Genomic DNA, 21,726 nt, shown 5'->3' on the forward strand with positions numbered 1-21,726 from the left:
TGTTGAATTGTCTGTGTGAATCATCAATTTGGCATTCTTTAGTAAGTTGCTCCAATGATGTATGGCGTTTACTACTGCTTGCATTTCTAGCAAGTTTATGTGTAGTTTGCTCTCTTGTTGGCTCCATAACCCTGATGCCGTCCTGTCTTGTCTTGAGCTTGTCTTGAGCTGACGTGAGTAGACCCAACAGGCTCTGCCATTGTCATAGTGGTAGCGGAGAGAGTAAGGCTTGAGGGATTAACTGTTGGATCTTGATCCATCGGTCCTCCGGTACGATGATACGATTCTGCGCCGTGAGAAATCGAATGCCTAGAAATTGCAGATCTTGCATAGGTTCTAGGTCCGACTTGAGTAGATTTACTAACCATCCTAGCTGTGTTAGTAGCTTGATGATGAAGTTTAACTGTTGTCTGAGACGCTGTGGATCTGGATCCACTTGTATCCCGTCGTCGAGGTAGAATGCACTGCGTAGTCCTTGACGTTGTAGGTAAGAGACGATAGGTTTCGTCACTCTTGTGAATAACCAGGGGGCGGATGAGATTCCGAAAGGTAGTACTTTCCATTGGTAATGCAGCCCGTCTAGTGTAAACCGAAGGTATTTCCTGGAGTCGGGATGTATTGGGATGTGTAGAGATGCGTCTTGCAGATCTATGCTGGCCATGTAGTCTCTGGGACGAATTTAGTGCCGTAGTTGCGGTAAGTGTATCATGCGAAACGCTGGCAGTTTGCGTAGATAGTCTCTGTTGAACGTGCTCATATTGTAGATAAGATGAAACCTTTCTTTGGAATTCTTCTTGGGCACTAGGAAAACTGGGGAGTAGAAGCCTGGTTCGATGTTTACTTGGTCCAGTACTTCTATGGCCTGCTTGGTTAGGAGCGTTGATACCGCTTCTCTTAACTTTGGTAACTGTAGAGCCTGGAAGTCGAACCTCGGAGGGGTAACTGTCAGCGGAGGCATGGCCTGTAGTTGTATGCGATATCCGTGCTGTAGGATGTTGGAGACATATGGATCCTCTAGGAATCCCCAGTTTTCCCAGTGCAGTTGAAGGCGTCCACCCACTTGTGATGGTTGTACTGGAACGGCTGGGGGTGGAAGACTCCAGTCGTTCCGAACCTGTCCTTCACCGTTTATAATTGCGGGAGCCTCTGGATGATCTGCCTCTTCCCGATGCTCCTCTGTAATTGCCGTTTGGGCGGCGAAAAGACTCTTTCGCTCCTCTTACACTAGCCATCTTCCTGTCCCGAGCTCTTTGTAGACCGCAGAACTTCGATTTGCCTGAGTACCTCTGCGAAGTTTGTCTGATGACGCTTGCTAGCGTATCCATAGACTTTATCATGAGAACCTCTCTTGAGTCTTTAGAGATTTCTTTAGAGACTTTGTCTATGTTACCATCGAAGATGGACGGTGAAGACCACGGGGCTGTGTAGAGTGATGCGGTGAAGTGATCACCCCAATTACAGGAGGCAAGGAGACCTTGACGACGAGCCATAGTAGTAGCTGCAGATAGTGCTGTTAAGTGATCCGTAAGGAACTGCTGGTCCTTCTTCTGCATGAGGAGGGCCGAGTAAATCATTCTATCATCCTCAGATGTAGAGTATCTGAACTTCGTGAGGAGAGTTTCGTTGACTGTTCTTGATCTGTTCAGACCAAAAAACATCCTCCTTGATATGGTTTCCATCTCGGCTAGCTTGCGGTCATCTATTCTGTAAGTCTTGGACTTGGCATCGCTGATCATCTTATAGTTATCATCGATATCTTGTGCCTTGTAAAAGGAGTCCATAGTGTATCCTGCAAACTTGTTAGCGTTGAAATGCGGCACATGAGGTGTCTGTGATTTCGTGGCTTTACTAAAGGCTGTATCCAGATTAGCTGGTACCGCTGCTATCGGGTCAATTGGGGGTAAGGTGATTGTGTCAGCATCATCTTCCTTCATAAGATATGTGTGGGCTGAGTTCTCGTTCTTAGATGGGGATGAAAGTTCCAGACTATTCACCATCCAATATCTTATTTCTGCGTCGGAAAATACGATACCATCTTCATCTTCAGACATCGGGTCACAGATAATGTGTTGATGCTCCTCCGGTAGTAACTGAGGTGGAGTCCTTGATGATCTGTACGTGGATCGACAAGGTGATCGATGAGGCGATCGATAAGGAGATCGGCGAGTAGAATGATGTGGTGAACGGACTGACGAGTGGCGTCTATAAGGTGACCTTCGCGGAGAGTTCCTTGGCGAACGCTGGTAGCTTCGTGAAGCTCTCGGTGACTCTTTTAATGATCTTCTAGATTAGGATGACTTGGAGCCACTTAACCTTCGTGAAGGCCTTCGTGAAGGTTGAGAGTCTGAGTCGGAATCATGGGATGAGAGGATCTTGCTTCGCGAACGTCCTCTTTCATCAAGGTCCGATGTAGGTGATACAGACATCCTCCATGAAGCCTTCCGTGACTGCTTAGGATCGGGGTCCGTGCAGGCGGGCTGGGTCGCCCTTCGGAGGAGGCTTAGATACACGGGCTGGGTTCTTCGTGGAGGCGTTAAGCGAGCTGGCTGGGTCGCCCTACGCGGAGACGTGCAAACGGGCTGGGTCACCCTACACGGAGGTATGGGGGTGGGCTGGGTCGCCCGTGGCTCTAAAGGCCTCCGAAGACCGTAGCGATCTTCCATCATTTTCATGATGTGGTTCATCAGGTCGTCTGGGACGGTCTGCGCTGAAGTAGTTGCTGCCTTCTCTACGATGGTAGCGACGGGACCCTCAGGACGATTCTCTGACATCAGTGTAGGTGCCTCAGCCTGTGTGTTAATCTGCGCTGATGTTACAGTTGCCGACACTGGCCGCTTCTTCTGCCGTACATCTGGAATGATGATCGGATCTTCATCATCAAACAGGCCCAACTCTGCAACGGGAACAATCTCGGCTGAGAAAGTACTGCTGGACTTCGATGATTTCCCCTGCGACGTGGATGTAGCCCTGGGGGTGCGGAGTCTGTGTTGTGACGACGTGGAAGCCTTCCTAGTCTTTGGCTGCGACGACGGGATGTCCGGGGATGCAGGTCGCTTCTTGGAGGTAGCGGACTGCGTCCCACGCCTCTCCCCCTAGGGTAACTCTAGCGGAACACCAGACGGGAGGGGGTCGTCCGACAACAGTTGACAGGGTAAGGGCTCTGGTGTATTAGCCATGGCTAAAATCCGTTTACGTGACCTATCTGCTGCGCGTCTCAAGACGCCAGAATAAATATTTATCAAAGGCAGATTTTGATAAATTAATACAATAATTGCAACGTGAAACAGTAGAGCATGGCGTAGTACAACTAGGTCAGCAGCAGAAAAACGTAATTTACAAATAGTGCAGATTTTCATCAACGCAATCTATCTGAACAAACACGGAGTCCCGTGAATAAAACAGTAGAAACACGAATAAATATCAATGCATTATGTTGAAGGATACTAGCTACACCTCTATAGAAGTCTATGAGAGGTAAATAACTAAGAATAAACAAAGGATATAATGTGTAGGGAGACACAGGCGCTCTCATATTCCTGCTCACTGGGCGAAGAAGGAGAGAGTGAGGCATGTGGCGGGAAGTGGCGCCCTCGTTCCCGCGCAAAGGAGTGGGATGGAGATAACTCTTGGTGAGTACTAATTAGTGATTTTACATTGAAGGGAGCTTCAATTGGGAGATACAAGTGTTCCACTGTGTTCGCAAGAAGAAGAAGACAAGCAAAAGAGCATGAGTCAGGATAAGGAAAAATAAGAAGTTTAGGCTTTCAGTATGGCCCAAGTGAAAACGAAAACTCTAGGTTTAGATTTAACACATTACAGAAAAAGAGAAGGCATGCTGACATCCACATCTTGCATCACTTCTACATTTTCCACATGAAGTTTCAGCTTCATTGGTGCAGTGGTCTATAGTAGAAGATGTTCATAGACACTGCTGGGCAAGGAGGCCATGACATAAGCTCCCTTGACTTTCACTCAGGTGAGTTGTATAATAAGAGAGACACAAGTATTCTCTAAACATCCAATTAACAAATATTCTCACCAGGAAATTAACATCTTAACACACAACTCCTTGAAAACAAGAACAGAGAGTGTGTGCCACATATGAAAATATAACATTCTATCTTCCATTTTTAGCTTGTACTGGACTGAGGTGAAAACGGTTTGAAACCAATAGATAACCCTATATATCTAAGTTTGTTATTATGTACACAAACTTGCATGTATATATGCTGATTTCTACCCTAGCCCCCTTATACTTATGACTGGGCCTATTTTTCACAAATTACCTCTAAGCATTGTATAACAAGCAGGCTGAACTGAACAATCTCATCTAATGTGTCAAGGGGCATCTCTTCTTTTCCTTGTTGGCATATGGCTTTGGCATCATGAAAGAAGTTCTGGAGATAGTTTTGTACCATTTCCTCACTGAAGACAAAGACAATAAATGTAGTTTCAAATATACTCCTGGATGATAAAACCTAGTAAATGTTACATTCATGTTAAATTCCAAAGGTCAGTGAATCTTCGGTCTCAATTAGAAGATTCCACAGGCTCTAAAAGTAACAACAGTGATAAGAATTAAACTAATGAATATATAAGAGTTTCTTTGTTGCCTAATGCTGCACCAACTAATACACATGTCATGTGACATAAACAACTGAGTCTGGACCACACAATTCTGTGATCAGTGTAGTGAGCAATGATTGACATACACCAGACTTAGTGATGTCTACTGTTAATTTTTGAAACCTTGGTTGAAAAGCTAAGATGTAAACAATATGGGACTTTCAGAGGTACAGATAAGCTGCGTATCTGCGTACATTACGCAAATATTTATGGGAAAACTCAATTCCTATTAAGTCTATTGCGTACAAGTACGCTTGAAATTTTGTAAAAACTCAATAAATGTGATCTTACATGCGTACACACAAAAATTTCAAATCTTAGCTTTCGTACCGGTGGATTGATAAAATAACTGAGGAATATTGAGAAGTTCTATTTTAGGAACTTGGCAACTTGGAGTCTTTCTTACAGTTTCTCATATTACAGAATAAATATAAATCACAAACATTAACATTTAAACTTTCTTATAGATTAAATTTAATGGAAAATAGCAAAATACCCAATTGAGTTTGAGAGAGGTGGGTACAATTTATTTGGTTACTCAAAGGACAATTAGGATACCCAGTTGAGATGAACACACGCGAGTACATAACTCAATGACCCAAAATTTATCTGCAGCTCTGGACTTTCAATGAAGTTAGAATACTATGTACAGGCTCATATGCACTCTTGAAAAAGGGAAATGTAGACTTTGTACATTGAAGCTCTGAGTATAATTCTAAACATCTCAGTCACTCGGTTTTTCATTGATTTCCAACTCTGTTGATAACATGAGGCAAAGATCGTCATTTGAACAAATTTGAGTTTACTTAACTGATCAGATAACACTACCTTTTGTGTATGAGAAGCTTAAGAAGAAAGGATCTGACCACAGGTGTGGGATCAATCATGTCATCAAACACAGACATCTCTTTTGTATGCAATCTTCCAGACTGACTATATCTGCGAGTGATGTAGCTGAAGATCCTCTCTATAACATCACTTTCGGGAGGTTCAGTTCCACCAAAGCATAGCTTGGACACCACAGACATGAGAAAGCTGTTACAGCACTTCAGATACTCTTGGTACTCTGTGAACATTTCCCTGCAAAATTCAAATGTTATGATTATAAAATCAATGTTTGCTACATATGAAAATGATAGAACACACTTGGTAATGGTTTGGAGACACACTTATGGTACTTGAGAAGAAAGTTGTTACAAATGCATACTACAAAGGTTACTTAATTATTTTTCAAATTTGTTCTTAGAAAGGGTATTGTGTCTATGTCAAAAGTATGGTTGTGCTTTTAGTTAGAGAACTTACACGTTACTGTTGCCTCATGGATAAGGAATTCATATTCACAAACAAAAATGTTACTTATATGGTGTTCTTAATGGAATATGTCATTACTATCTTTGCTTTTAAACTATCAGGAAAAGTCACTTACACTTGTTGTGAAGGTCCACTGCCTGGTGTGAAAGTTTCTGGGAAAGCAGTATGACATTTAGGGCAAATCAGATCTCTTGTAACTTGGGTTTCATTGAAGCATCGGAGGCAGATCTTGTCCTTGCAGGGAAGCTCTACTGGTGGGGCTTCAAACTCAGATTCACAATGACTGCAAGAACCTATTTTTCTAAAAATATCATTGAAACATACACATATAAATTTCTGTAAAATATGTAAGCATTTATCATGCTTACCGATACAGACATTAAAGTTTTGCAAGTGACTTTAAAATGTTTCAAAAAGCACACTTACACTTTTCATCACAATAATTGATGGAGCCGAGCATGGTCAGTAGTACAATATTTTGAAGATACAATACTTACACAACAAAATAATACCATCTGTCATGATGCAGATTTTGAAAGTCATGTGCGAAAAAGTTGTATTTTGATTGGGAAGTCAAGTTCACACCTGGTTCAACTAATGTGAACTCAGATAAAAGTGTCTTATACCTTCATGCAGGCAGATGTATAGTGATATCCTTTCAGAGTAAAATTTCTGATTGTTAATGTGACCCAATCTGAGCATGAAGGTTCCTGGGAGATGTTCAGTAAAAATATTTTCCATAACAACAAATATGATACAAAGAAATATGATTTGTGCTTGAGTACCCAAAGTACATTAACAGTAGATGATGAAATACCTATTCAAATTAGAGATGATAATATGCCAGTTGACTTCAAGACATATTAGTTACTTGATTGAAACATTAGCATCAACAAAAAGGAATTTGTGATCTCTTGAAGTTACCAAACATGTAGAAATGTAGAAACCTGTTGATGGTGGCTGAATGCCTCATTGGAGCTTCTGTGGATACTTAGACAAAAAAAAGCAGCAATTACAATAACAAGCTTACCCAGAGAGTTTTTTGACAACATTTTTGTTTACACTCTTCAGGAACAGCTCAATCTTTTTAAGTGAATCCATTTTCTTAAGGTCTGCATTTTCAGTAAGCATCTGAAAGGAACAACGTTGTCTAAATTTAGACTGCAGACAGAAAGAATAATTAGTCGTGATACATGTTCAGTGATGTTAATTCAATTTTGTACTTTAAAGTAAGACACAGTGGTGTGTTGATTATGACGATATCTATTGAAACTGGTGACTGAGTGGGCTATATTTCACTGACAGTGTGCCAGATGGGACTCAACCCTGAAATAGTTTAAGAATCTGTCCTTTACTGAGAAAGTGTAATCCCAAGTATAACATATGGTACACAAACAACTACCACTATAGAGTAAGGAAGTATAACACCAGAAGAGAAAAACAAACACTGCAGTGTTTGTCTTGACAAGTATTTCTAACATTAATTAAGAAGGACGGTTTTATTCATGTAACATCAATAGTTTGTGAAATTGACTTGAAGCCCCACTATGCACTAAGTATAATAAAGAAACAAAAACATCTGGCCCCGATTTCCTCGAAACAAACTTAAGTTTTTACTCAAATTTCAAACTGAGTTGGTATAATTTGAAACAGCTGAATTTTTAACTCAACTGCATTTTTTAAATAAAAAAGCCCAAATAACTTAAGTAATCTATCCACCAAACTCAAATCGTCTACTATGTTTGAGTTTAATATCGATTTTAGTTCATTCTGGGAAATGCATTTTCTCAAATTTGAGTAAAAACTCTAACTTAAGTCGAAACTAAGACTTAAGTTTGTTTCGAGAAATCAGGGCCTGATTTCATCTGTATTTTATTTTAAGTCCAGTTAACAAGGACACGGAAAATATTTTTAAAAATATACAAACATCAAAATACATCAGTTTAGCATGTGTCTGATACAAATGCAATTTGTCATAATAAGATATTGAACAATTTCTGGAAATGACATATGATGGTAAGAAGAAGGACGGAGGGATAGCATCCATTCCTGCATCCCCATCCAACTTGATCTTAAGGAATAAAAATACCTCAATTCATCTATGAAGATACTCACTGTCCACAGCGGCATGCATCGTGATTCCAGTTGAACCTTCTTGTTGCTTGAGAAACTCTCCAAGAACAGTTTGATCACCATTACCCGCATCCATCCACATCTGAAATGACACAATGGTTGTTTTTTTCAGTTTTCACAGAGTGAGAATTGTATTCTAAAAAAAAAGCAGTGGGCAACCTTAAAGTAATATGGCAAAAGACCTTCAGAGGCCAAGTAATGCAAGTGTTGCAAGTTTTTCATATCTATCAGCTGTGTAATATTGCTGGTTATGATTTTAAATTTATCAAGAAAATTCTATTTTTCTGAACTGTTTGTTCCAGACAAGACAATTCTGAAACAGTTACAATATTCTTTTTCTGGCATGAATGAGGTCTAGTGTGCAACTTCACATAATCTCAGAATTGAATATCAGAATTATCATGAAAAAAAAAGCATGATGTTAAAAATTATTGTCAAAAGGTTAATTTAATTGTCACATATAAGTCTTACTATGGTGCTAGACATGCCCCTAAAGTTTCAGAACTTTCCCTTTTGAGACAAAGCTATAAATAAACATACCTTGAGTTATTGGTAAAATAGACATAACTCATATTGATGTTATTGCTTTTAATATCACCACCAGATGAAAAAAAAAGTTTAAAAACAGGCCTAATTTAAGAAACAAGCAGTCACTAAGGTGACATAATCCCCCACCCCCACAAAATATCAAATCAAACATAAAAAGTAATGAAAGTGAAGGTCGTAGTTCAGGATGAAGTTAAATGTCAACAAAAACATGACCAACCTCTCTTGATATCTTGCTTTGTAGTTGTTCAAACACACAAATATTTTCAAGACTCATTTTGACCTTGACATGAATGTCATGGTGTATGAAATATGCAAAAATAGTAATAAAGAAATTGCTTATCTAAAAACATTCAAGAGAAGTCTTGAAGAAAATTCAATGAACCGTTCTTGAGATATCTTGCTGACAATCTTAACAAGCAGGTTAACATGCTGAAATCTTCAAAGTGTCACTGTGACCTTGACAATAACATTCTACTAAATGGACCCAAACGGTATGGTACACTGCTCAAAACCTCAATTACTATGTTGTCAGGTCAGAGACGATAGTTAGCAATGTGTATAATTCTATGAATACTGCCTCTGTTACACCACCATAGCCACTAACACCTGCAATCTTGCTAACATCACACCTATATTTACAAAAGACATCAACGCCAATCACAACCATCCATATCAGTAATTAGATAAACATCTCATGCAAGTACCTTCAGACAAGGGTGGGAACCACACCTTCTTTCTTGTATTGCATGTTATGACTCCTGAAAGTTTTTATAAGTTTGATGAAAGCAGAGCTGAAGATGTCCTGTGCAAGTGAGATCTCAAAGAGAAAACCCAAGATCCACCACCAAAGACATTGGAAGGGGTAACTGACAGCTTCAATGATCTTCATCTGGAGTCTCAAGTACAGGTCCTCTGGGGGTCTGAGAATATTATTCTTCATCACTACTGTACATCCTTATTAATACCGGACTCGTACTCTTTCACCCGTATAGATGTGAGCATACTAAGTATATATACAGTTTTTGACAACAATGGACAGGCGATGACTCAACAATTGACAGATAGAAAAACAATAGCACTTCCTTGACCAGTTGATGTGATGGCAGACACGGCCAAGGGAGATTAACAATTGAGGTTATAAATGTCTTATACAATAATTAATGGGCTGACAACTCAATGTACAATGCGGTAGTAATAAGGATGTACAGTAGTGATTAAGAATACAGGTTAGCATCATATATATATTACAATAAAGTCTCACATGTCTTGACTACATAGTTTTTTTACTTTTTAAATATTTGGAGATGGCTGTCCTGAATTAGTCCCTATAACAACTGACAGCCATCGTCCTCAGCCCAGAGTGTTGTACCAACTCTCTGTGGCCACCCCATGTTATTCCATTCTTGTAAATTAAATTGTGATTAGCTTCTTGAGATTCGGACTCTTTGCTGAGTTAATCCCCCCTAGCAGACCAGCACGCCAGTTAGAAAAGGGGTTTCACCGGAACCATCACTTGGACCCAAGACCCTTATCATAATAATATCCTTACTCAATGGGACCTGGCCCCAGTTTAAACAATGTCCTGCATACATTTAAAAAACTCCCAACTTATTTAGATGACCAAGAAAATCTAGGTAAGACAGCAGCTGTCGGAAGAACATTGCATTTTGTTGGAACTGATCCTTGTCCCAGAAAGTTTTCTGTATAACCATGTAATGATGATGAGCTTGACATGACGTCCCAAGTAAATCACCATGTTAAACTCCTATTTCCTCAAGTTTTCAGTGAAACAGAGATATTGTTGGCAATCAGGGTCAGAAAGTCACATGCAGAACTGTCACTGCATTGCTGCAACTCAGGGAGGCTGGCATTGGGATGGAGTCCATGCTCCTTTACCAAATCTTACCTATGTGTACTTGAACAAGAATCAACATAGCTATCACCAACTTTAGCGATTAACTTAGAGTATTAATCAGAAATGTGTGAAAGACCAGATCCAGAAATTTCACATTTCACATTTAAATTTCACACACTCAAGAAAAAAGTTATTAACATGACAACTGGTTGGGATGGTAGATAGAGAAAGGGATGTTCTGTTGAAAATGTAAGGATTCTTTCAGCGTGATTTTAACCTATTTGCAGGAATTGTGCTTATGATGCAATAGAGGTAGGCTTTTCAAAGGAATTATATTCATTTACAGGCCCCATGACAGAGCTGGTACATTGAAGCTTTACCAAAAAAACAAACAACAACAACAAAATCCAACCATCTCGTTTTCTGTGAGCAGTGGGTTTCCCCCTACTCTCTCCTTCAACTCAGCGACAGCAGTCACAACTTCCGGCCAGATCTGGACCACTTCCAGGAAGAGCTGTAGCCTCTCTTTGGCAGCAGAGTGGATAACATGGATGTAGGTAATAGCCTGTATCACACCCAGGTTGCACAGGTCTCTGTCTGTCTGCCTTGCTGCATTCTCGAGGGCACTACTTAATATCTAGATGAATAAAGGTAGATATATATAAAGAGAGAGGAAGCTCACCTGGTTATATAGTTTTACATTCATTTCAAACTGTTTAAAAAGCTTGAAAACTCACATCAGTATCATTTTTTTAATATGCATATGTGTTGACTCAGTTGACATGAGACTGGGCTACTGTCTGTAAGGAGAGTGGACATAAACTTTGAGGCAATGTCAATATGTATATTACTTGTAGTATTTCAAAATGTTTTTAGTTAATGAGAATTTCCATTAAAGTAAAGGAGATTTGGCATTTTTCTATACCAAACTGTGACAACATATCTATTGTGTCACAAGAAACTGTGCATTCATTTCAGAATTCTATTTAGCACAGTTACATTTGTAGGTTATCAAGCTTGACATCAAATACAAACTATTTCTCTCCTTATTAAGGGAAGTTTGGGGATCTACACACCAGATTAACATACAGGAAACAGATGAAACACATTTGGGATTACACTTTCTCAGTAAAGTACAGATTCTTGTACTTTTTGTTGGGTCCCATCAGAGATTTGAACCCACACACTCAGAGTTAGGTTCTAATAGGTACCTGACTCTGAGAGTATGGGTCTGAATTTTGGATGGGACTCAACCCAACAAAAGGCACTAGAATCTGTATTTTACTGAGAAACTGTAATCCTAAATATAATATGTGTTACATCTGATCACTTTCTAAATGTCATTGTGCATTCAGGAAACAGATGAGGAGAAAAATACACAATGGTTCTCATGAGCAGGGAGACAGTAAACTACAATGCCTACCTCACACACATCCATACTCCCAGGATACATCGTATGTAGAAAATCTCTGAGATATGCTTTGAACACAAAGGTTTTCTCCTCTTCATCAACAACTGATGAAAGCACTTCCCCAAATGCAGTTCTGCTAATGAGGTCACTTACACAGGTCAATAACTCAGTGGAATCTGAAATTCCAAGAGGAATCAGAGGGAAATCAGTTCAAGTCATATCAGGAATGCAGAAAGAGTTATTTAAACACAAGTTTCTGTAAAACTCTGGAAATGGGTCATCTGATGCACACAAATTACTTAACTTAACATTAGTCTTTCAAATAACGTCTCTGAAGATGATGTGACATGTCACCTACTGTAAATTAAATACAAATCAGGCTACGAACATAATGTGAATTAAACATAAATATGATCAAATGTGCTTAACAGAAATGAGTGATTGATCTACCTTCATCCACTGACCGCTCTGTATTCTCTGCCTCTGCAATGGCATTTCTTATGTCTTGAAAGAGAAGCCAGAAAAATGGCATATGCACAGCAAAAACCTGTTTGTTGACTCCCAAATGATGTGGCACAACTTCACCCTGGCGGTGTTGATTCTCTGGGGCAATAATGTTTTTACACTGGTAGTAACATACTTTTGTATTGTCAAGCAGGGCAAGCCAAAGTCTTCTCTTCCATGGTGCTTCTTCTGGTAAACACAAGTCAAGATTTCTGTTGGTGTCTAGGAATGCCACAACTCCAGCTAATATTGGTATGATCTTATTCTCCAGGCACTGTGAAGCGGCACGTCTAATAACAGAAACAGTCATAGCACTCACATTGAAATTTAACCAAACCTGCAGAGGTTTTCAATTCTTTGAAGAGAGTCGTCCTTGGGGTACATATTATGCATTTTCCGGCTGAAAAATGTCCTGTGACAGTTGTATCAATGTTTTTTGAATAAAAAGATTGAACAATAAATAAACTCTTTTATTTATTATACGGACCCTACCTCACGGAGTTACCTCCCTTAGCGTATGCGAACCAACTGGGTAGGCTCCTAGACCCGTATCATCATTCCTTCTGCTGAATTCTTATCAGTGAACAGAATTGCGAGAGGAGGCCTGAGGCCCTTCAGGGCGACTCTCTTCAAAGGGTGAAAACCTCTGCAGGTTTGGTTAATTCTTTTCATAGAGATCGTCCCTTGGGGTACATATTATGCATAAACACAGACTCCCAAAGACCGGAGGCCAGGGAGGAGGGAATTCTGTCCAAGCACACACAAATATAGCGATCGTACCAGGAAAAAAATTGAACCCAGAGCGCCATAACACTCACCTGTCACTTGACCCCAGTTAGCTTCAGCGAGGCATTATGGGAGGGGAACTGACGGGGAGGAATTGTGCTCAAAGGCGACCTCCATTTAGCATAATGAGACGTACGTAGTGCGAATGTCAATAAATCCCCACCCACTAAGTGGCTACATGAGAGCACCGAGGGGGAATGCAAAATACCACTCACTAACGATATAGTAACTCCGTAGAGAATCGAAGGGGTACAGGTTCTCTGAGTGAGCTCACAGTAGCAGACATGTCAATAATGGAAATATTGTACAGTAGCGTCCAAAACAAACCAATAAACCAAGACTCACTTTCGGTCAGGGGTGGCAGGACACTGTCCACTGGAGAAGAACAGTACTGACCAAGCTTCGCCGCGATTACGGGAATGCGTGTCGAGCTGATAATGCCGATATAAACGTGTAGCGGCTCCAAATAGCGGCGGAGCAGATCTCTCTTCAATGGGGAGTGCCGATGCAAAAGCTTTTGAGGCGGCTACTGCCCTGACCGGTGAGCCTTCAACCCCTCAGGGGAGGCGCCCTTAGCCTGATAAGCGGCACAAATACGAGACTAGCCAGCGAGACAAAGTCTGCTTGCTTCGCTGGCACACCAGCCTTCCGCCACCGTAACAACAGAACAGCTGGGTACCCGTGACGGATCCCCTGCGTTCGTTTGATATAGACTTTGAGCGTCTTCTACGGACATCCAGCGGTGAGTGCTTTCGTAGGAGTGGTCCCGATGTGGAAGGCTGGGTAAGAGTAGGAAGTTCGATAGGAGCTGTCACATGGAAAGCGTGATCGACCCGGTCGTGTAAAAAGTATCTGGGAGGCGAATACTGACACGCGATCCGTGAAACACAGTCAGCGCCGGGTCGGACGACATAGCATGTAAATGTCGCCCGACCCCTACGACCGGAGATGTTACCGCCACCAGAGAAAACAGCTTTCCAGGTCAACAACTGAATGGAAATAGCTGATAGGTGTGAAAGTGGGACGGACAGCCAATCAAGCACGATCGACAAATCCCAAGGTGGACTGGTTTAAGCCTGACAGCAGGTCGAATCCGTTCAGCCAGCGAAGCGCTGTCAACGAGGGTGCTTCCCCAGAAGAGCACCATCGACAGGGGTGTGAAAAGTGGAAATAGCGGTGGAGTAGCAGCGAATGGTCGGCCGCCAGGCCTTCTTCCAAACGAGCTTGCAAAAACTCCAATACCGGACTAAATCCGCCAGAAAAGGGATCTGCAATCCCTTATCTGAACACCAGCGCATAGCGGGACCACCTATCCTCGCATTACTGAGCGTTTGTCGAATCCGCACCGAAGCCAGAATTGTGTCTGCAACTGCTGCAGGAATTCAGCGTGCCTCGAGGTTAGACCTGACAGAGGCCAAGCCACCCACTGAATCCGTGGATTTGGGTGGGGCACTCCGTTCTGAGTGAGAATGTCCGGTCGCAAAGGTAATAGAACAGGAGGCTGAGCCAGAAACCTGAAATTACCGGAAACCAGCTCTGTGGACGCCAAAGCGGTGCCAGTAGCACAAGTAGCCCGAGCTGGCTGGGTGGACAGCTGTGAAAGGACACGGGGAATGAGTGGTAGCGGCGGAAGGCCCAGAGCACTTTGCCCGTCCAATCCAGCAGGAAGGCGCCGGGCGCCAGCGCCCCTGGGTCCGGTATCCGAGCAGAACAAGGGTGTCTGATGCGTCCCGCCCGGACGCAAACAGATCCACCTCGAGCGACCCGTACAACTGGGAGATTACTGTGAATATCTGCCAGTCGAGCATCCCCACTTCGTCGCGGGGCCAGGATCCGCGAGCGCATCTGCTCGCGACGTTCTCCAGCCCGGAGATAAACAGGGAGTACCTGACAATGCGTGGTGGTGCGCACCAGAGGGAGAAAGTCCCACGCTTCCGGAGGGCGCTGGGGACACCGTGCCTCCCTGCTTCAGGATGTACGACATGGCCGCCTGGTTGTCTAACTGAAGACGGACTACCTGCCACGGACATGCTCTCTGAAGCGCTCGAATACCAACCGCACAGCTCTCAGTTCCAACACGTTGATGTGAAGGTGGGCTTGACCGGACCAGAGTCCGGAAGCCGACAGACTGCCCAGAACACCCCAGCCCGTGAGAGGCGACGCATCGGTCTGAACTGTGAGAGCTGGCGCCAGGATTTCCAAGGGATCCCCTGGTGAGATTCCCGACATTTGTCCACCACTGAAGGTGAGGTGTCAACCACTCGGGGACTGTGAGACTGCGCTCCAGATCCTCGTGTGAGTCCACAGCCGAGGCAAAGCTTGCTGTATGGGGCGCGCATCCTCAACGGCGCCCGCCACACTACAGAGATCGCCGCCGCCATATGGCCCAGTAGAGCGGAGCCAAGTCCGTGCTGGTGCCTGGGGCTGGGAGAGGAATGAAGATACCATCTCCCGAACTCTGGTGACCGGTCGGGCGACAAGGAAACGAGATCCTTGTTCGTTTGAATCGCGCTCAAGAAAAACCAAGTCCTGGGTGGGTACCAGGTCGGATTTCTTTGAGGTTGATGATCCACCCCAGTCGAAGTTAGAATGTCTATCACTGTGTGAGTAGCATCTTGACTCGCTGGCTGTGTTAGTGCTCCGAGCAACCAGTCGTCGAGGTAAGGGTAACAACGCCTTTCCTTGGCGGCGAGCTAGGGTAGCTGGGACTAACATGAGCTTGGTGAACACCCTTGGGGCAGTCGATATGCCGAAGGAGCACCCTGAATTGGTAATACATCCCGTCGTAAGAGAACCGAAGGTACTGCTTGAGCGATGGATGTATGGAGTACATGCAGAATCGCGCATCCTTTAGGTCGATTGGCGTGAGCCAATCGCCCGGGCTGAACAGATGAGATCACCGGCGCAGTGTCTCCATCTTGAAGGATGGTACTTCGAGCATCGCGATTCAACCCCTTGAGGTTGAGAATCGGACGGAACCCGCCGTCTTTCTTCGGAGACGAGGAATGCGTGGAATAAAATCCCGCCTGTTCCTCTCCCGGTGGAATAAACTCCATTGGCGGACTTGTCCAGCAGAGCCTGAACCGTCGCGCCAATATGTCGCCCTGGCTTGACATGACGGCACCGGTGCGGTCGTATGCCGGGTGAAGTCGGGCGGACCTCGCCCACAGTGGGAGATGGCCTATGCTGACCGTGGCGGCACCCAAAGCGTTGTTGGTAGCCTTCTCCCATTCCGGCAGGAATAGAGAGAGGCTGCCTCCCACTGGGATATGGGGTAGGAGCGCCGTGTAGACCCGAGTAAGCCCGGAGCTGACTGGAAGCGTGACACCGCGGCGAGTGGCAGCCTGATGGGTTAGCGGGAGGTCGGGCAGACCTCGCCACAGCGCCAGCAGGCTGGGAGCTAGTCGAGGACTGCTCCTTGCCCCTACCCTTGGCGGACCTGTTCCTCCGCCTACCTACCAAGCGGCCGGCTGCCCGGCAGACTTCGGTGTAGGCTGCACCCCGGCGGAGGAAGGTGGCACGGGAGCCGAGGCCGAAGACACCCAGCGGGTGCTCCAACAAGGCCTTAGAGTCCTTGAAGGAGGTAGCTGCAGCGGCAGCCTCCGTATGACCTGCTGGGCCCCTGGAAGAGGTGGCTCCCCAGGCGGAAAGGGAGGGCCAGCAAGGTCTGCTGTGTTGCTGCCGAGTACCTAGACGTCGACAGCCACAGCCTGCGCGCATCCCCATGACTGGCGCACATCACCGTCGACGCAGCAGACCGCAAAGAGTCGGCGCTGAGGTGGGCCTGTACTCGAAAGCTGGCGGAGCAGCACGCGATTACGCGCTAAACGTCGCCAGCATGCCCCTCCGCCTCCAGGGCCGACCTCTGAATCGAGGGAGGTAGGCCTCATGGACCACCACCGCGACCTGCTGCATGGCGTTCCGGTAGACCTCCTCGTAGGTCGGTGCGTGTGCCGCAGAGGCGCCGCAGGGCAAAAGGTGGTGGCGGCCCTTGCCGAGCAGCAGCGGAGCTGCTCGGAGGAAGCCGAGCCTCCCCTAGGGCGACGGAAGTGAACACACATTCGTCTACTGGTTGGCACAACGAACAGGAATCCTCCCCAAGCTGGTAGCGCCGCCGCGAGATCCGGTAAGTCAAACCGTACTTCGGCGCAGACAAGAGGGGATCGACCACGCCCGGAGACCAGCGAAGGCAGAATGCGGAGCTGTGTCTGCGAGGGTTGCCTCAGGAGCAAACGCCGCGCCTGGCAAGCTGAACTCAGTCGAGTCCACGCAACCAGCAGGCACCGCGGCCTGGGGTAGCCCTCGGCAATTCTCTGCCGGACCTCCCCGTTAGCGGCGGCAAACGGAAGCCGCCGTCATGCTCCTCAACCTCCCCAAGCTCCATTGACTCGGCTCGAGCCCGAAGTCAGGAGGCTGGGTCTCCTCCCGTGAGAGGACCCTAACCCCGACCCGGTGGACTGCCTAAGCGCTAGGAACCACAGGGAGGGAAGAACAGACAGACAGCTCCACGTCAGTGCCAGCCGGCGTCGTGGACCCCGGGTCCCGACGCTGGAGGCAGGCCAGGCAGAACTGGTGCCTCCGCTCTCATGGGGCGGGTGTGCGCAAGGACCGGAATACCAGGAATACTCAACGGTCCCTGCGCTAACTCCGAGAGGGGGACTGGGAGCACCTCCCTCTCCGGAGCAGCCGAGGCGTCCGGATCCGAAGCCAGAGGCAACGGATCTACAGACGCCTCAAGGCTGAGGGATCGAGCCGAGCCCGGCGATCCCACCCCCGGACTCTCCGCCCCCCGGCCGGAGTGGGCGAGGAACTCCTGCCGGAGACCTCCAACCGACTCACGAACGAGGGACTTTACGGAGTCCATATGCTGCTGAAACAGAGATTCCATTACCGACATGTCAAAACCACTTGAAGTGGCAGGAGAGGGGGTCTGGCCACGGGATTTTTTCCCTTTTTTGGACGGCTTTTTAGCCTTGGACGGGGGAACCTGCGTCAGTTCCCCACCCGCCTCACGCATCTCTCGGTAAAAGAGGGTGTCGGCCGCCCGCCTCTTCTGGGCCCGGGGGGAGAACCCAAGACATATCTGGCAAGTGTCGGCATCGTGTCCCGTCTTTTCAAGACATGCCACACACTCCGTATGCCTGTCGGCCCGTGGGATACTTTGCCCACAGACCGAACAGGAGGAAAAGGCCTGAAAGCAAACACGCAAGCATGTAGCTAACGGCGGCCAGCAGCATATAAACACGTAGAAAACATTGAAAAATACGGGAAAGTTACCACGGAAAGTAATAGTTGGTTTTAATACGCAATATTACGACCACATGGCACGCTAAACTTCCCGCCATGGCAGAGCAACACGTGCGTAAACCACGGGAAAGTTCGCGTATTTAGTATTAATACAAAGTCACAATTATGAAACAACCAACTGTAAAGCTTTACTGTTCCTTGTTTTAGGCAAATAAAGACCATACATACAGGTGGTGTCTCAGACATAGCTTTCTTATTAGCTTTCAGCGCTGTCCGGCTCATGAAGTGCGTTCTATTACAAAACACGTCTGTTCACGGCAGTGACAGCAGAAGGAATGATGATACGGGTCTAGGAGCCTACCCAGTTGGTGTGCATGCGCTAAGGGAGGTAACTCCGTGAGGTAGGGTCCGTATAATAAATAAAAGAGTTTATTTATTGTTCAATCTTTTTATTCAAAAAACATTGATACAACTGTCACAGGACATTTTTCAGCCGGAAAATGCATAATATGTACCCCAAGGACGATCTCTCTGAAAAAGAATTTGTAGTTCCAGAAAGAGTTTAGTATATTTAACATGAACTCGCTGTGAGCCTTACATGTGACATGTGTTGCAGAAAATTATGAGCTTCTAATAAAATTTGATATGTTAAACACTATTCAATGTCACATAAACAATTATATGAAGGTCAAAATCATTAAATCAGAACATGTATAGACCCACAACCAACAACACCAAATTTCATTCAGTGACTGTATTCAAACCCATGCATCCCTATCTGACAGATGGCCCAGGCAAGATTATGCTTTGTCAGTTAAGATGGCTGATCAACATAAAGAAGTTGATTGAATCAAGATAATTCCCTTTCAGCATCTCTAGTTCATAGGGAGTGATTTTCAAATAAGTCCTAGGCAAGATTTTTTTCCTTCCTGAAAGGTGGGACAAGCTCCAAAAGAAGAACCCTTCAGCTCTCCCGCCAGCTATGTTGCTTACAGCAGTGGCAGGATATCTCAGGCCTACTGCATCAGCTCAGGCTGTCACAGAGCTAATAGCCAATTTAAGGACCTTTACTATACACAGAAGGGTTTCTTCTACTAGCAATTTCCTTGTTGTGAAGAAAAGATCATGTGGTAAAGACGTTTGATTCCAAGTTAGTCCATTCATCTTCAATGCTACATACAGGGGTCTGTCATTAAGGTTACCTCCTTCAATGATGTTAATTAAGTCATGGTTAGTCCTTACAGTTCACTGATCATGCCATAATTATGCTAAGATTCTGTGATGAGCTTCTTGAGTTGATTGTTTTGTGCTTTGCCATATGATCACAAACTCAAGTTATTCTGCGTTATGAATTCCAGACTCTATTTTTCCTATTCAGGTATTGAGTGAGTTTGATGTATGTCTCATTGTTCTAATTATGTATGATTCTGCACGCACCTCCATCATGGATAAATGCAGTATGTGAGATTAAAAAATGTTTCAAAGTTTATTGATATCTAATAAATTAATTTTTTTACATCTCACATTGTTTTCTCCTTCATAACTGACTGCACCTCAAATTCCTAGCCATAGAAGAGAAGATTTGCATGGGGGACAGTACTGGCCTTGCCAAGAACTGCATTTTTGTGGAAGTGGAAATCATGAATAGCCTGTTAACAATTGCATGAAGTGTTATGATGCTGGGAATATAAAGGATGCAGACTCTTAATTTATGTCCGCTTTACATTAAGAACAGTTAGCAGAAAAGACTATGTAACACTGAATAGTGTTTAAAATCTCCAATCTCCACCTCATATATTTCTACAATACTTTTACCATTCTTCTGTATTTTCCCTAATAACTTCATTACACTGTAAATATTATTTCGGAAGCTATTTGACCAATGAAGTCCCACCAGTGATGACATGTTTAATCATTGTAGATGGCAGCCATGACAAACAGAAAATATTGTTATAGAAATGCCGACAGCAACATTTGTTGAATAATGCATTATTCTTTAAATATCAAAATATTACATACAAAGGTGCACATATGTGGCTTATGTTTTCAATATTTAGTCAAACATTCTCAGACATTACTAGTCAAACTTCATATTGGTGGTGTAAAAGCATTAATCACATCTAAGGAACATGTCCCTCTGCAGTTATAGCAGGTATTGTGATTGTCAGAGACATGTATAAAGTACACTTGCACAGACCACATGAAAGACAATCCCAACCACACAATCCAGCAGGAAACCATTACAACCAACCTCAAAGATATTAAAATCAGGAAACTCCAAAAAGCTATCTACATCTAAAGACTCTAAGCATCAATTAACCATGACTATTTCTATTACATACCTCCTACATACTATTAGCCCATCAAAGATCCCCGTCAGTCATAATGCCTTTTGTTCACACTACAGGCTTCACTATCCCTTTGTTTATACTGCATGCTTCTTTTGGTAATGCTTCTATCTTATTTAAGCAATGTATTGTTAATTGTTAACTGGCTTCCCAGTGCTATTGCAGTCCTAATCCCCATATGCTTCTCAATTCTTATTCGGTACATCCCTTGCTGGATAATGGTGGTAGAACCTACACTGAAATGTCACTCCCACTATATCAAAGAAGTTGTTTATTCATGTATGTTATCCTTCCGTACTGCACTAAATTCTAAATGCCTCCCAAAGATGTTACCTGTGAAATAGCAAACCAAAAAGGTTATTTTAAACACAAAGAATACACTAGAGTCATTGACAAATTCTCTCTATATAACTATACATCAGCAGAGATATGAAAGGGAATGACTGGATTGAAGGAAGCACGATTGTGCTGAAGACTTGTGGAATGGTTCGTTATAAATGGGTTGTGTTTGTTTGGGTGTCACAGGATCGGGAACATGAAGAATGCTCAACATTTCATTTCAACTCAAGAGTGTGGTAAGCCCTAATACTTTCCAAAGTGTTACACTTTGAGAGAGAGTAGTTTGGTACTAGTAATTGTTTTTGTAATACATGATTATTGCCAAGTTTGAAAACATACCTGAAAGTTCCTGCTTGTCTGACATGTTCTTGCTGAGCTGCTTCTTTAGCAAGCCAGTTTGAGGGCAAAAACCTGCTGTATAATTGTTCTTTTTCCTTCAGAAGGAAGATGATAAGTTGTGACAACCCTGTCATGAACAGTCTGGCATCTGAAAACAGTAAAACATATCTACAAGAAATGATTCTCTTTTATTTACCAACTGTCCATGGTACCATACTAAGGGTAAGAGACCAAGACAGGAGTAGATGATTTGGCATTTAAGAATGTTCATAATCCTA

General features: G+C 44.0%; 1 protein-coding gene across 1 annotated transcript in view; it reads right to left on the reverse strand.

The window, feature by feature from the left end:
- The window catches only part of LOC124289186 (E3 ubiquitin-protein ligase RNF213-like), a 137,451-nt gene that overhangs the window by 39,871 nt on the left and 75,854 nt on the right, over positions 1 to 21,726 (reverse strand). The window contains exons 53-61 of the mRNA XM_046725791.1: positions 21,449 to 21,596; positions 12,336 to 12,679; positions 11,898 to 12,061; positions 10,868 to 11,111; positions 8,053 to 8,165; positions 6,968 to 7,068; positions 6,053 to 6,238; positions 5,455 to 5,706; positions 4,287 to 4,425 (exon numbers count right to left, since the gene is read on the reverse strand). Of these exons, the coding sequence (XP_046581747.1) occupies positions 4,287 to 4,425; positions 5,455 to 5,706; positions 6,053 to 6,238; positions 6,968 to 7,068; positions 8,053 to 8,165; positions 10,868 to 11,111; positions 11,898 to 12,061; positions 12,336 to 12,679; positions 21,449 to 21,596 (1,691 nt within the window). The remainder of the gene's footprint in view (positions 1 to 4,286; positions 4,426 to 5,454; positions 5,707 to 6,052; positions 6,239 to 6,967; positions 7,069 to 8,052; positions 8,166 to 10,867; positions 11,112 to 11,897; positions 12,062 to 12,335; positions 12,680 to 21,448; positions 21,597 to 21,726) is intronic.

The sequence above is a fragment of the Haliotis rubra genome, unplaced genomic scaffold (assembly GCF_003918875.1).
Source record: "Haliotis rubra isolate DU_JTF1 unplaced genomic scaffold, ASM391887v1 Scf1116, whole genome shotgun sequence".
NCBI lineage: Eukaryota > Metazoa > Mollusca > Gastropoda > Lepetellida > Haliotidae > Haliotis > Haliotis rubra.